At 33.1% G+C, this 17,608-nt stretch overlaps 1 protein-coding gene across 3 annotated transcripts in view; it reads right to left on the bottom strand.

The window, feature by feature from the left end:
* Nucleotides 1–9,001: 9,001 nt before the first annotated feature.
* Nucleotides 9,002–17,608, bottom strand: part of LOC115448897 (bestrophin-4) — a 36,186-nt gene continuing 27,579 nt past the window's right edge. For all 3 annotated transcript variants that reach the window (XM_030176512.2, XM_030176511.2, XM_030176510.2), the window contains exons 4-10: nt 15,167–15,296; nt 14,847–15,085; nt 13,531–13,659; nt 12,906–13,013; nt 10,761–10,991; nt 10,149–10,413; nt 9,002–9,812 (exon numbers count right to left, since the gene is read on the bottom strand). In XM_030176512.2, coding sequence (XP_030032372.1) covers nt 9,259–9,812; nt 10,149–10,413; nt 10,761–10,991; nt 12,906–13,013; nt 13,531–13,659; nt 14,847–15,085; nt 15,167–15,296 — 1,656 coding nt within the window. In that variant the 3' untranslated portion in view covers nt 9,002–9,258. The remainder of the gene's footprint in view (nt 9,813–10,148; nt 10,414–10,760; nt 10,992–12,905; nt 13,014–13,530; nt 13,660–14,846; nt 15,086–15,166; nt 15,297–17,608) is intronic.

The raw sequence follows: 17,608 nt of genomic DNA, 5'->3' as shown, positions 1-17,608 counted from the left end.
ACGTGTTTTTTATTGGTGATTTTGACAATATATAATAATAATAGCAGATAATAGCAAGAAACCAAAAAGAGACTAAAAAATCAGGTAATAAAAAAATCTCCATCAAGTATTATGTTCCATCGCAATAGCAGCCAATTTGGTTCTCCAATCTGTTATATTTCGGCAACGCACCATTGATATTCAATGGATAACTACATTATATTATATACATATAATATTAGGTATATACTTTTGATTTATAGGAAATGCAAATAGAATATTCAATATCTTGAAATGATCAATATTAGTTTATTAGTGATAAACGCAAACATGGGTAATCGACAAATATTTAGTGTTACCATATTTTTCGCATATTAAATAGAAATATTTTTTGTCCGCTTTTCGAAGCATCCTAGTAAAATATTTTTAGTAATGAATTGCTATAGTAAAAGGCAGAATCTTGGAATTGTTACGTGGAATTGAAAAGTTTTATACTTTTTCGTAATAAAAATCCAGCAATTTATATTACATGTTATATATAAAATTAATTAATTATTAATAAAATTAAATTAACAATACTGTTGTAGCTGATTGGTAATATAGTGATCCATAGAAATGTTCAGAGGAACAAAATGTTTTGAGTAGATAATTTAAGTATAGTTACACAATATTTCTTCTTGTAAGGCAACTAGCAATGCAAATATGCAACGAATTATGTCGTATATAAGGACTTGACCTTCTGATGTCTTGAACTGAGCTGCAATGTTCAGTAATTGTTCGACCTAACTAACAAAACCTAACATTAGGTACGAATGGAACCGGAATTAGATTCGAGCTGTTAGATATTGTGCGGTATTGCATAAACGAAGAACTGTGTCGCAGCTCGTGTGTTTAACTTTGTAAATTTAAAGTTTGAATATTTAATATCCCAGAGTGTAAAGGTGTGAATGAATCTCGAAAACTCCAGCAAATGTGGCCTTGGGGCGATTTAAATAAAAAATAAATGTAAGCGATTAAAATAATTTGCTTAAAATAAACTAGATTTATTAATTGGTAATTAATGAAGAGAAAACTCACAGAGAGATATTTCTGTTCCTGACTCCTGTTATAATAAAATAGTTACAACACTACATGCTATTTCTTACTTAATACAAAATTACTAACTTTACCTTCTATGCGTGCGTAGTGCGGCTAAAACTTTAAATCAATAAATAAGTATACGTTGTAAACAATATAAACACAAGGTTGTCATAAATTATTACTGCAACACAGTAAACATGATTTGTGCATACATCTATAAAAAATATCATAGAATAGAGAGCGTGAAAGATAACGTTGAAAAAAAGCCAATATATACCTGAAAACCAAAGCGGTGTTTGTGCAATTGAGACCAACTATCGCCGAACAAATAAAATTGTATGACAATTGAAAATCGGCCTTATTTACTTTAAAATACGTCTGATAACAGTATTAACATAAAAACGAAATCAACGGCTTGAACCGGCGCGCGAACGTTTTTTATATAGTTGCTACTATTTGTTAAAAGTGAAAGCCTTTGACGATTGAGGACATAGACAATTGATTTATTTAAATACGACATTGTTATCAATTCCATACTGATGGGCGCTAACGCTAGAACTGCTATTGTCGGAGTCTTACATTACGATCTAGGTCATTTTAGCTATTTATGATTTACAAAAAAGAAATCATAAAGCCGACAATTATTATTGGTTATGAAAGTATTTTTAAATAGATCACGCTCTTTATCCCGGTATGCTTATATTTGAATGAAAGCAAAACCTTTGTGGTTCTAGCGGCTTTACCTAAATATGCCATGGAAATGTGCATGTTTCATATATTATTATTTTTTTATTTACATCACTACAGCCATTACAGGTTACACCCAATTCGACTGGCGGAACTATAATAACTTTCAACTATATTCTATAACTATTTATAAAATTAATTATCTAACAAAAAAAAAGCTAAGAATAACAAATTACATGCAACAAAATATTTGATACCTTGTTACTAATAATTATAAATTCGCTTATACTTATATTTCATACAGTTGGTTCCTACAAAGTTCAGTGAAATCAGCTTAACGTAAGCCGATTTATGATATAAAATGTCAAAATAAAATCGTATTTTTACCACTTCGGCGAAAATATATTTTTATTATAATACATGGTAAGGGCAAATTATTATAAAATTTATAATCTAATTATTAAGACCTTGGCAACTTCAAATCTTAATATAAAATTATGTTTCAACTTTCATGACTTCAGTTTGGATTGTTGATTTGATTTAAAACTAAAGAGATTACCTTTTTCATGTTGTATCTGGTGGCCTATCTTATATTTTTTGCCTGGTGATTTCTAATTCAAAAATTAAATTTGTACTATGTTGTGTGCGATATCGTCTATTATCGTATTCTAATAAACGGTCCCAACTCCCCAATGATAATCTCGGATCCATAACAATAATAAACCAACCAAAATAAGCTTGTCAAACTAATTTTATTCTGATTGGTCAATATTACGATTGATCTAAAGGCAACGATTGGGATTATTTATTCCAATCATCTCATATTATGTGCGTGCGCTAAAACAAAACGAATGTTACGATTTCTGATATAACAGCAAGCGGTTACATCTTCTTAACTGTTTCGACCTTAAAAGTTTGAGTCACTACAAAATGAGCACTGGTATAGCCGAAGTAAAATGGAACTTCAGTACAAATATTACTAGGAATATCGAGATTTTTCACTACGTGCCGTCTGACACATGTGATAACAGCTTGTTCACGTTTAGTACGTAGCTTTTACACACATATTTAACGCGGTAAATTAACCCGCTTATACATTTGTATATAGAATCTATAATAGTTCCCACCAGTGATCAGGTATTCACAATAACTATAGAATTATTTACAACATATTATTAAGTATTTATAACACGGTTGAAAGAACTCAGGGGAAGGAGGTGGTGTATAAAACACAAATATACCCGGCTTACGTTTAAAATGTATGTCGGGACGGACATATTTATAAGTGGGTTCAGTTTAATGCGAATATTAGAATATTTTCTGTAAATATATTATTTTTATATTAATATCTAAGGCCGCTGTGACATCTTGTCATACGGACATTTCAAATAAGACAGCCCCTTATTACCAATTGGTAATAACTTTTGGAGCAAAACATTGGCGCTGATGTCCGGTCGATAACTAACTATATAGTTTAATGTCTTTGTTTGCTAATCATATGGGCTTTTCGTGAGTAATGTGAGCAACAACACAGAGAATTCACTTGATGTACAATTTAATTACAATGACCACGCATTCTACTTCTACCAAACAATATCATAGCAGCAGGACTCCAGTCAATATACTTCCATAGCATTATTACACTCAATTACTATGTGCATTTACATGCAATTAATTATTTCACTGTGGTTGATTGGAACAACTTCTTTTTGATAAGGGCATTCCAAATTAAAACTCCTACTATGAGCAAATATTACAATGAACAGAGTTTGCAAATAAATACATGGATACTCCTTGCACATCATAATATAAAGCGCTCTCAATGAAGAGACACTTTATATAGAATAACCTTGATGGTTTCCACCAGGTTTTAACAAGATGGTGTCTAGACTCCGGATAATGTGTATCTTAGCTCTGTTACAAAATACTAAACAATATTATCTCGCATTATGAAGGCAACAACTGAATCGATGTCCGACATACAGATTTGTTTTAAAAATAAATTGTAGAACATTTGTTTATAGTTAAGTCGTTTTATTAGTATTTTTATGTGAATCTTAAGTTTCGTTTCACTTTTTGAGGTAAACTCACCCTGTTTTATTTAATAATGAGTCCCACATGTGCCTCTTGCCAATCACATCGGAATCACAATAATAGTAGTGAGCTATAGTCTTTATTGCTAGTCCGTTGCGGTACGTATTAGCATAAGCGACGTTGGAAAAAAGCGTGAAGTTTCGGATGAGTACGACAACGACAGTCGCGTACTGTGTAACGGATATAGGGACGAGACGTAGCGAGGATTTGACCGCGTGGACTGTGCGAACCCCAGAATTGCATGGACTTAGCCACCCATTGACGTACAATATGTATTTTAGTCTCTGGGATACGCTGCTTCCTCTCCGATGGGAGAGCTCTCGCAAATACCTGTCTAACGCTCATATGTACATCAAGGTACAACAAATAAATTGATTTGATGATTACTTTACGGACTATAGGTATTCGTAGTAAGCATTTTGACTTTATCTTGAAAAATATAATCGACTCTTCCATGGCGCGCTAATTTATTTTTACGTAATTATTTCCAAGAACTGTATTCTTGTTATTTTAATGAATCTCCGATTCCATAATCCGGAATTATTGTAGCAGAATTAATTAACATTTAAGAGTTTATATGTTTATCTGCTAGTTTTACGATAATTACCATTTTTCTTCGCAAGCTATGCACCAAATAAATTGTTTCATCTTGTAGTATTTAAGATAAATTAGATGTAATATTGTGCTTACCGTAAATATAATTTAAATATTAAATTATTTTAAGAACGATCTCATTCGTCTCTATTGGAAAAGAAGGCAGTTTGTTCGCAATTTGGGTCAGTTTTCAGATACATTATTTGGGCACAAGTAACGCAACACTAACTGGTGCGAAACCGCAACCCTAAAGAAAGCTGCTGTTGAACTGGTTTGATGCGTATTGGCCCTTAGCGATAAGTCGATTTTTTTATTTTTAAATACCTTTGACATTAAAATTGTTCAAGATTAATATTGATGACAATTTTATTTTTAGTGATTTTATTCATAATGCCAAAGTATTCCAAATTCTATATCTATATCGAATATACATAGCTCTAAATATAAGATTAGGTATTATAAATCATCGTTGAATGTTTTTTATTACATTGGTAAATGACTATCTTGTTAAATTCAATGTAGACATACCAAGTAATAGCACCTGTATAGCACAGGGCCTATGTTGTATATTGTTAGGTATGTTGTAAGCATATAAAGACTAGTTTGTTGAACTTGATAAAACTAAACAGTAAACAATAAGTTGTTGCTTATTATACTGCCTGCTGTTATCTAAATTTATGAAGCTAATAATCATAAAGCTATGTAGACAAGGTAATATGCACTAACGATCTAGAAAGTATTTAAAATTATTGTATCCATATGAAATATTGTTTTTATTATAAATCCAAAGAACAACTGATATTTTTAATCCTCTTCTCAGCGATCTGAAACGAAACGGCACGCCACATCATTTAATACTTAGAACAGCTAAACACTAACGTTATTTATCTAACGATCCTTCCTTAGATAAATAACGTTTATGAATTCGGGCGTTAGTGTTTAGCTGCTCCTGCATTGCTGTGATGACAAGTCTGTTTCACAGTGCTGACGGCATGGCAGTCTTCGCAGTGCGTAGACATAGGGCCGTTGAGATTGGCTAATTTTAAGATACAACTTGAATCTAGTTGACTTTCATTGAAACAAAGCTGAGAAACACATTTTTATCACAGCAATGCCCGACCTTAGATAAATAACGTTTATGAATACGAGCGTAAATATGCAGCTAAAATTTGTAATAATAAACAATTTCTTTATAACTGCTAAATATTTATTTAGTCCCATATGACTAGAGATGTGAAAAATAGTTTAGTAAAAGTATTTAAATACAAAATACAAATGCATTGTGACTTTAGTATTTAAAATAGAAATACAAAATAGTTTTAAATAAAAGTATTTAAATACAAAATGCAAAATACGTAATTTCAAAATAGGTTTTCCAAATAAAATAACTTGTTTCTTTTATACTAGTGTTTGTTCAAAGATTTTATCTTTCATGTTAAATCTATGGGGCCTCATAATCAAGTCGTTCAAAGGGTTCAGAACTTGGTAAGCAGGTATTATTTAAGGAAGAGTTTTTTTTACATTTGGATATCTGTCCAAGGATTCTAAAGCATTGTTTTCATCTTTTAAATATTGTAGTGTTCCCAGATCTAATGTAGTCATCGCCATTGACCTCAAATTTGTTTGACGCGCAATGTTGGCATAATGTTGTTCTTGTTAAAAATACAAATAGTTGGTAAGCCGACTAGCCGCGACAGTGGTTGGAGGTTGACAAGTGAATGTCGGGCAATTACCTAGCTTTCGTCTTGCCAGTCAATACTGGCTAGTTGTCCGAGCTCAATAGCTCGGACAACGTATCTATGTAATAAAAACATCTTAGATGACAATGGGGATAACATTAAGGATCACGACAAGTGCGTTCATAAATAAACTAATTTAGAATTTTTAGAATGAAAAATTAGAAAAATGAATTAAAAATGTAACAAAACTATTTTGTATCTTACAAATACAAAATAATTATATAAATTATTTCAAATAAAATACTAAATATTTTTCGAAAAAAGTATTTCAAATGTAAAATAAAAATAGGTATTTTGTATTTTGTATTTAAAATACATATATTTCAAATAATTCACATCTTTGCATATGACCAATTTTACAATCAGTAGATATAAGTCATTCACAGCATATACAACTTAAATAAATTAAAAATTACAGTTGTATCAATATGGATTGGTTGTATTGTTATAATTTGTTTGATGGTTAACTTTTATCGGATGATTAGAATCAGTCCTTGAAGCGTAGGTATTTTGAAACTAAATGTCCCGCGTAGTTCCTGATACGACTAATGACACAAGACTTATATCCTATTATGGAATAACGATTGTATGGCTATATTGAATGTATTTATTGATAATAATATGTACAATAATGCAAGCTACAAACACAGAATTCCGCCCACACAGTAATAAGTCAATATTTATAATATTTTTGAATAACATAGGCGTGAGGAAATAATTACTTATTAAAAAATGATATTACTATATATATTTGCATGAAAAATGTATGCTACACGAAGTTCCTTTTCACGTATTCATTATTGTTCAATAAATAGATATTTACGGTTTTGCGTGGAAATGCGTACGGTCCGTATTCCGCTTTACATAGTACATTCTGGAATGTAGAAAATATTGAAGCTTCGATCTTAAGTGTAGCGAACCCAAATGAATCTGAGATAGCGAAGTAGGGATTGGAACCTAATTAATTAGATTACATATAAACAATATTAGAACTTTACGGTGCAAAAAATGCCCTGAGACAAATTGTTTGAAGTTGCTCCCTAAGGCTACGTGTAGACGGAGATTATATGATATTAGTTACTAGAAAATAATATATTTATAAAAATAAATAAATATTTATGTTGAAATAATCACTCTCGCCGAGTTAGCTTATGCATCAAGTCGGTATTTTTTGTAAGTTATTTTTAAAAACAAAAATTCATATATATTTTACATATTTAGTAAAATATTTTGGTTTATGGCGTGTTGCTTTTAAATATTTTACATTGAAGCTTAATAGCCTCAATGTAAAATATAGTGCTAGTAACAATTTTTTAATGTTATGTTAGATAAGAATGATTTGAAGAACTGTGCATTGGGTATCGTGATCTCTCGCCACGTATTTCGTATGGAAAGTTCACTGTAATGTTATTATTAGGTACTGTTTGCTCATATTAAAGATGTAATCTTTATGCCGTCACTCATTTGAAGTTGTGTAAGGTTTCTATAACGTAAAGTAGATAATTTTTATAAACCATCTTGACGAAAAATATTTGGTGATTCGTAAGCAACTACAATTGTTTTTGGCTTTCTAATAGTTTCTGTAGCTTATAATGATGCGTCATTAAGAAAAATACCATGAACAATTCGACCTGTTTGTGGCATCCAAAGATTGATTATAATCTACGCGTATTTTAGTTTTTGTAATACAATGAAGTATCATTAATACTTGAATTTCATTTTGGTTGTATGATAGCTCAATAATATTAATTTTAAATTATTTTATTCCTTATAATTTATTATCTCATGAAGTGTTATTTATTTAGATTATCTATTGTTTTTTGATTAAGTTAAGGCATGTTGTATTGCATTTGGTTTATTCACGGTCTAGTGTCTACATAGTTCCATTAGGATACACTATTTGTTTATAAACTCATATAGCAATGATATTATATTGAATTATTTCATTTACTAAAGTAATAAAATTATCAATGATCTGTTTGTTTTGTGATAATGCTTAATATTAAATATTTATACCTAAGATATTGTTTTTTATTTATATTATAATATCTCCTCATATCCTAAGAGTAGCAATTATATCTTTTTTACCAACGTCTTTAAATATCTAATCCACATACATACAGTTTTGCATTGCTGGTAGTGGTGGGATGGTTACGTAAAAGCAGCGCTATCGGGTTGCCGGGACGTATTTATCTATATTTGTAAGATGAAAGTCTGTATATATATTAGATTGAGCTACCTTTTTCTAGGTCCCAAAAATACTATTATTGTTTATCAATGCTGCCAACTCACCAGTAGGTATAATTTGTATTTCTGGCATGAAAAATATTTATTAAATTTTGTCGGCGACGAAAAAGCTATTTTCTGTTTCTAAACCTAAAAATGCATTTAAATTGGCAAAAATCTGTACTTATAAATACAAATAACTCTGTATACCTGGCAGCACTGTGTAGAAGTCATCAACCAGCCTTTTCATCAACCAGGCCGCGCCAGTCCACATCTTCAATATGGTGCTATCCAACGTTTATCATGCATACAAAACAAATAACACGCTATACATGAGTTTAAATTAGTAAAGCTAGTTGTGAACATATTTTTTTATTCATTTGTATTGCCTTAGAATATAGGTATTCATAGTTTGTTTTCTAAATAAATAGAACCGTCTTCTTTAGTATAGTTACATTTACATTACGGTAATCTTTCGTTTGTTTCTATTATAGATAGTTCCATTGGAGGTTTCAATAGAAATAGCTAGAATAATTCATATTATGTTTTTTTTTATTAGAATTAATACGTGATAGGGCCAAAGGTAAATTAAAACACAAAACTAAATTAAAAAATACTTTATAGCTATACAATTCAATCCCTGTTTGTGCGTAAATACAAAGTATCTAATTAATAAAATCATTTAAATGGTATCTAATCGACTAATACATAATTATGAGCTTTCTCTTTAATTTAAAACAGTAGGTACCTATAGTCATCTCAGTCAACATTGACACTATAAATTTCTTTCATTCACAATAATAATTTTATTCAACAGCACCACTAGTAATGGACGGACAACACTCCCTGTATTACTCTTTTATACATATACTTCTCCTCTCTTGGAGCCAGGTTTCCTGGTGAAATCTGGCGGGCTTCCATTGCCGCTGTGTTCGCTCTCCCGATCTGAGGGCGGCAGCTCGGTGACGGTGGCGCGAGGCGGCTGCGGCGAGCCACCGGAGCCGTCGGCGGCGCCTCGCTCAGCGCGCGGCGTCGAGGGCGTCGAGCTCACCAGCGACGTCAGCTGCGATACGCCCATGGGCGACAGCGTGACCGGCGCGGCTGTCAGCATGGGCGTGAGGCCTCCCGGCGACAACACCGCCTGCGCCAGTGCTGTGGTGCCAGGCTGGCCGGCGTGCAGCGTGTTGTTCACTGACCCGCTGTCCAGCTCTTGTATAGGTGAGAGGACTAATGCGCCGAGTACTGGCACCTCGTTCTGGTATCCTTGGTGCGCCATGATCACACCCATGTTCTGCATACCCATGGCGATACGATTCTCTCGGTCCATCACTTCTTTTGTCACATCAGGTGTCGGTATGCGAGGTCGATTGCGTAGCGTTATAGGTACAGCTGAGCCATTGCTTTTCTGACCACCTGAGGAAACCAAAGAGTATTAAAAAACATTATTCTTTACATTTTAATATTCGAAATAAAAAAGTAGAAGAAATAGTAACTATAAATGATTAAATTCCTGAATATAGGAGGTCAAGTTATAAGTATAACTAATAATTACTATGTAAATAGTTCTCTATGTTGCTCTGTGCACATATTAACAAAAATAAAATATAGTACAGATTATCACTACAGCCTCAATAAATGGGATATTACCATGCTAGAAAAAAAATCTATTCGAACCAGTACTTCCTGATATAAGCAAGTTCAAACAAACAAACTCTTTAGCTTTGCATAATACTATATATATATAGATACCATGTCTCGAGTTTTGTCGGTGTTGTCCTCTGCCAGACTTGCGGCCCACAAGCCGTTCGTACAGAGACATTTTGTGATGAGGAGGCGGCGGCACTACAGGCTGGCCAGCCTCGGGGCTGGAGTACACCACCGAGTTGTGCCTGTTGCGGCCGAACAGCCCGCCTGAAGAATAAGCAGTAGACGCCGACCGCACGGATCCCATCCGCGATATCTGTCTTTGGAACCAGTTCTTCCGTCTCTCCACCAATGGCGTATCTACGCTTTCCTAGGAACGGAATATCGTAACATCAAATGGATGAATTCGCAAATCAGCGTAATATATTGCACAAAATTCTAATATTTCAGAATTAGTAAGCCAACTGCTTCAAAGCAACAAGTGATCTAAGTTTTACTTGCAAATATAATTTTTGTGACAATATTAAATTATTTAGAACTTGATGCGGTTTTAAATTTAAACTGAGTTATAATATGCCCCAGCCTAAAGGTACAGTTCTTCAAAATTCTAATTCAAGCTTTCTTCAACATTTGCCCAGAAAGACAAAATAAATGGTAAATGCAGTCTTTAGCAGAAGTCTAATAACATTTTTATAATATACAATAGTTTAGACTTACATAGTCCGCATACGTCTCATCATGGCTCTTCCTTGGCGCCTGAACATTCGCGTACACTGCATCCTCCGCCTTAACTTTGTAGTGGTCGGCAGAGCAGGGCGGCTCGTGGCGCCTGTAGTGCTCCGACGCGACCGTGTATGGTAAGTCCTTGGGCACCACCTCCTCCCAATACTGGTCCTTCAGCAGCTCCGGGTGTTCCTCGTGCATTTCATCGACTATCATATAGGCAGCCTGCAAACACACATTATGTATGTGCTGATTAGATATGAGATGTAAGTATTTTTGCTAAGGTTTTTTTTGTTACGTTATTAGGCACTCAACACAGTTTAATAACCAAAACATAGTTTTTTTAAACCTATCAACACATTTAGGACCTAAAATTAAACTTTGTCTGCAGGCTACATTTGGTGCATCCTGCTCTTTGATATGATGATGATCTATCAACCTGAATAAGTCAAATGTGGCGAGTTATATACAAATACCTTAGACCTCCATATTAAGAAGTCACAACCTTTATCCAACAATGAAATAAGAAGTCTCATGTTAACTATAAATTAACAATGAAACTTATGTAAAACCAAATAAAAGAAACTATTTTCCTTATATTTATTTTTTATGTGAAAACTAAAGACCGCAATACCGTTTTGTGAATTACCCACGCGCGTAGTTTAATTGGAAGTCTCATTACTAAATACCAAGCTTCGAGGTCAGATTCACTATGGAATTGACATTAAGCGCTGAACGTCGCGTAGTTAGTGTGTATGAAATTTGATATTGTGTAAATAAATCTTTTATTCATTAGCTTTTATTTATTAGATCATATTCCGTCACATCGTTTAAAACCTTTTTAAGAACTTAATTACTGTGTCAAATTCAAGTTGGGCTAAAATAAGAGTCGCCTTTTAAAATAGACTTGCTTTGTATAAAAATAGACTGGTACATATCAAGCAAAAACTAGTCCAAACCCTACCAGACATTAGATAAAACACATAAGTAATTTAAATTTTAATATAACCGTCAACAGATGTTGGTGAAAACCTAATATCATTACAATGTTCATAATATTTTAAATGCGGCTGTTATAAAGAAGTTTAAATTTTCGTAAGAAATAGACCCGGAATCCAATGAACGCATTTGGATGTATTTTAGTACGTAGATGTTGTGGATTTAACTAAGGATCAACACGCGATACTCGTTTATTAAAATTTGCCATGCAGCATTAATCTGAGAAATTTCAGTTTTTGTGATAACTTGTTATAATATTAATTAACAATATAATATACATTGCATATAACTTCTTCAAATTAAATATATGTGTTTTTATCATATATGGGATATTAATTTATTTCTTAACGTTCTAATCATTAAAATTAGAGTCTAAATAAATTTTTACTTTTTCCTCAAGTTGGACTGGTCGCTGCTGAATACCAGATTATTTTGACAATTTTAATCGAGGATGATTTCTTTTTAATTTGGTTTACCAATAATATACAATGTTATTTATTCATATTTATCGGCCATTGTTTGGCAAAGGTTTGCCAACATGCTTTAAAGATATTGATAAACAAATAATCTATAAGATCTGATGGTTGTATTCTATATCATCAGGAGCTAGGTTGATGTTATTGACTTGTTCTCATGCATTTGTGGGGAACATGAGACAGGGTCATATTGACATTGCGTTACTAAACTAAACCACATACTTGCCTTCTTGAAAACAACAATTATAATATTTTACTCTAACCTGAGATGTAAAATAAATACTTATCAATAAAAAGTTCTTTTAATTTCATTCGCGTTAATGCTACAACTACCACTTTAAGAGAATTACTTGGAGCAGCAACATTATACTTTCAGTCTGATATACGATCACGCACACAACATATTCCCACTAAGGTACAAAGTGTTTCAAAATATCAAAAAACTAAAACCGGGATTTATGGCGAAAAGCTTCGTTATACCTGTAGTAAGTATTTTGGCACAATGTTTACATAGGTAAAAACGAGTGTGTGGTTTAATTTATTAACTCAATGTCCAAATGACCTTGTACATGTAATGCATTGGCATTAAATTGATTAGCGACCAGCCTCAGGAATGAGTGAGTGATTATGTCCGGGTCACTAATGTGGATGCCGCAATACGAACCTTTATATGTCTGTCTATAAGCCAGTTTAATTCGATGTCGTCATCATCTTCTCCAAAAGGATTGATTAACACTTCGGCAACTTTCAACCATCCCACGTAAAAGCAGAACTGGAAAAAGTAATTTATTAATTTTTGTGACGCTGTCAACTAAATTTAATTAAATAAAAATATTTGGCGAAGTTATGTTGATGCTGTAGGTGACCTTAATCTAATTTATCTTATTTGCCCGTTATTAGAGTAATAAAATGTAGAATAATACATATGATAAATGCGTACTATCCTAAAATTAAAGTTTTAATGTAAATTCACTCATTATTATTGATTCTCACACACCCAATGTAGGTACAGAATTTACTGGTGGGCGAGAGCACTATTAGATGTCTATCAGTAATTTTAAATAACGGTGATTGATACCTAATTGACGTGTTGTATGCATAAAAAAGGGCACGGTCCTAACAAGGGTACATAAGAATAGGTTATGATACTTAGTGCTCGCGCCAAATGCCCGTTAGCGCCATACAAAGGCTTTTAATATAAAAAGATGAACTAAAAATCACACAATAACTGGCAAACGTCAAATTGTACAGTGACAACACGAATCTTTTTAAATAATAATACTTATTACCTGCAAAGCAGTGAACAGAGGGAAGTACACGTCGGGCTCGTACTTGGACGTGCTGCCGGGCGCCGGAGGCACCAGCTGGCGGCCCATCAGAGCTGCCACGAAGTACGTGTACAGAGCGAGGGTCACCACCTGGAATCATTACGTGTGAAATTATTAAATAACTATATTTTGTTTTATTTCGTTGCTAACTCTTATAAAAAATAGGCCCAAAAATAAGCTCCGTTTCTTTTTAGGACATACTTACAAACAAATAGAAATTAATTGAGTGGAAATTTATAAAATTTAATTATATGAAACAAATGAATTTTATTGTGTTAAGGTAACATAGAGTTATAGGTAGTTACAGTTATGTATTACGACAGAAATAAGAGATTTTAGTATTGGTCGTTTGTTAATCCTCTTAATGATACAAATTAAAAGCACAATGTGTATACATAGTTTTCCATTAGGACCTCACGTACAAGTAACAAGCACTCGATAGCGGTCATTAGGCGTAAGACCTCGCCTGCCGCACGCAGCGCCCCCGCGCGCTCGTTTGTTATTCTGTATTTTATCACCTGCATATATCCGAATGAACTAACTATGGCCTGCACCAGCAGATCACAAGATACATACGACCTCTCATTTAGTGTTTATTTAAACATTATTTCACTTAATTGACGCGCACTTGTCCGCGATAATGACGGACGACGTTGTGGCCGCTTATATAAATCCGATCAGACATGCTTTCGACGTGCAACAACCGTATCGATACATGTTCTATAACCGTCGATTGAGCCAATACACCTTTTGTACGCGAATTCACATGAATAGAACGCGCATTATAAATCGGTAATGGAACACGATACCAGGAAGAATCCTATAACCTACTGGGTTTATGGTTATGAACCTTTGTGTTCATGTCGAATAACAAAACACGCCTGCTGATCCGTAAAATTGGCTGTTTAATGCACACCAATGTATTAAATGTTATAATTTTAGTAATAATTTCAGATGAAATAGATGTATACAAAAATTTCATCTAGTTTATACTACATCTTTTGGTTGATAAATATTAAATAGTTAAATTGTTTTGATATGTAATAATAATAAATAAAAATATTTTTTCCAAAAGATAATTTTCTACTTGACAGCTTATTGGTAACAACAATAAGAAAAAAATGTAGATAATGGCATGCCAAAATGTAATTAACAATAACAATATTAGCTATGGTTGATGATGCAGTGTTATTAAAAACTGTTTGCGAAATGCAAATGTGTGTTGAAAAATTGTATGCAAATGCGACGTGTGAACACTGAACTGTGAAGTCACTCACCTGAGTGTACACGAGAGGGACGCACACCGTGTCGTATCCGATCAATGCTCCAAGCCTTCTCCTTATATCTGACAGTTCCACCAACAAGGTCTGAACGATGTGGTCACTTGTTATCAAGCCTTCTTTCCTTGCCCTGTTTATAATGTTCGTGGCCCACACTAAAGGCATCCAGTACTTGGACATAGGGCTCTTTCCGTCCATCTTTTCAAATACTTTTCTCTCGCTCTCGAGCATCAGACCTTTAAAAGACGAATTCTGTTAAGTTTACAAGTAAATGTATGATATATATATAAATATATATTTAATTGACTCTTAATTACCGGAATCTACAACATGCTGCCATGTGGGGAAGCGTCGCTTCACCCTTAACGACACTCTTTGTAGAGTGATGACGTAAGCGAGGATGGCATATCTAACGATATTCCTGCGCATGAGCCGGCCCGTCTCATCCTGTAATAGAATATTGGTACATTGTAGGGACTACAACGAAACAACATAAAGTTCGCTACAGCATTTTTAGAATTATTCAAACATAATATGCAACATTTTCAACAATAAGGAAGCGTTTTATTTTAAAATAATATTTCGCAACTGCAAAACTGTACAAAAGAAATTTGAACAATCATGGTATAGCATAATCTAACACAATAAAATAAAATAATAAAAGAAGGTGCAACAAAAATAGTACAAAATGACAAACGCACATACTTAACGCAGGGCAAAACAAACGATGACACATCACAGCAGTGTTACCTGAGCACGTACTAGAACACGTAAAACATTTTCAACTGAAACAATGAGATCAAAGGACCGCAATACATATACGCTGTGGGCTGATAATGTAACAAAACGAACATTTACCCGCAGCAATTGCAAATTTGTTTCAGAGCAGGACTCCAAATACGATAGCAGTTTTTTTTAGCAATATCTGCAAACATGTTCCTCAAGAGATAAAGGATGCACTTCTTTCCTAGTCGACACCTAATAATATATGAGTACTTAGAGGACGAGAGGGTAAGTAAGAAACTTCTGGCCAACACCATGATTATCATGTTTTCGATTTTTTTAATGTTCATTAACATTATAATGGCGTATATAATGATATACGCAATGAAGAAACTATCTACGGTTTAAGTATGTACGTCATAAATTTCTATATTTTAATGTAGATAACCATAGATAAAACGAGAAAGTGTGGGTTCGAATCCTTCACTTAAATATAGGTAGTATTTGTCAATTCAATGTCAGACGTAATTGCGCCTTTTTAGTCGAATTAAAACATTGCAAAAGAAGGTTTTTATATTGTCTATTCTCTAATACTAGTCAGATCTAATATGAATCATTCGTTTCTCTACATTATACAGATATATTACATGTAGAGTTGTTCACGCCTGGAAAACTGCACTATATTCGAAAACACAGCTTTAATTCATAAACACGAGTGCGTGTTTATAATTACAATTGCAACTTGCATAAGTGAAATGTCCGTTAATGGGAATGTTTCTTTATTTTAATGCAGTGTTGCGTAAAATAGCAGCATTACAACCCGCGTTGAGTAAATTTTAATATTTGAAGCGATGTAACAACCGTCCCACGGGAATGATGCCACGTCACAGTAACCGAGTATCACGAGGAGTACGATAGATATTATATTACAATTAGCGTCTCATAATCATTGCTCATGACTCCTAAGCATTATGTATCAACAAGATCTGATTCCTACTGCTTATACTTATTAATAACTACAGAAGGCAACCCGGCGTCATTGAGATCTTTTGTTTTTGATTTCAATTTCTGCATTACGACCTTTGTTCATATAAACATAAAACAGAAAATCATTTTATTAACACGTGAACGAGTATGTGCCAAGATGACAAAGGCGCATTTATGTAAAATAACATAATTGTCTGAGCACATTAATTGTGCTGGTGCAAATGTCGAACTCCATGTATTTTATGTTTTTATTTACCTATACGCCGTATAGAAACATATATATTACACACGCCACGATTTTTGTCTTAAATACAAAACATTATGTAGTTTTTTGGTTCAAGAATTGTATACGTATAACGCTAAAGTTACGCTTGACATGTTCAATAAATACACCTGTTTCAATAAAGACGAACTATCATATTAAATATATACGGGTATCGAAATTCACTTGTATACACACATATACTTGTTTATTAATGCATAATCCCTTTTCAGGATCAGGACCTAAACACCGAATTAATTAAGGATCCGTCGCCCAAAAGTCGTAATTAAAAAGTAATTATGTTTTTTGTAAAATGTTATATAAATCCACTTTATTCATAAAATGTAACTATTATTAATGAAATATAGTTTAAAATTCACCCTAGTCTTTCGACACATGTTCACCGCAATGGTTCAAAGATCTTGACTAGGTAAGTACTAGTTAGATGCAAACGGCAGATGAGTCAATGGTGCACATTCTTATCACTATTCTGATCTCAACTACGCAATTTGCAATTAAATACTAATTGCATTCAGTTTTTTTCAAACAATAAATTAATTTTATAAATATATTTATGGGCTAAACAAATAAAGCTAATCTTGACCTTCAATGTCCGACAGTCATATACATACATTAGAAAATGCTGTTTGTACCTACGGTATAATTTCACTATGTATAACATAAGCAAATTAATATATACTCAAGACACTTACACTTACAGTCTTAATAACATTGAGTTATTGTATAACAGCATTTCAAACGAGGAAAAATTATCGGTAAACAACAA

The sequence above is a fragment of the Manduca sexta genome, chromosome 27 (assembly GCF_014839805.1).
Source record: "Manduca sexta isolate Smith_Timp_Sample1 chromosome 27, JHU_Msex_v1.0, whole genome shotgun sequence".
NCBI classification, from domain to species: Eukaryota; Metazoa; Arthropoda; class Insecta; order Lepidoptera; family Sphingidae; genus Manduca; species Manduca sexta.
Note: the sequence above shows the minus strand (reverse complement) of the source record. Positions and strands in the feature narration are given on the sequence as shown.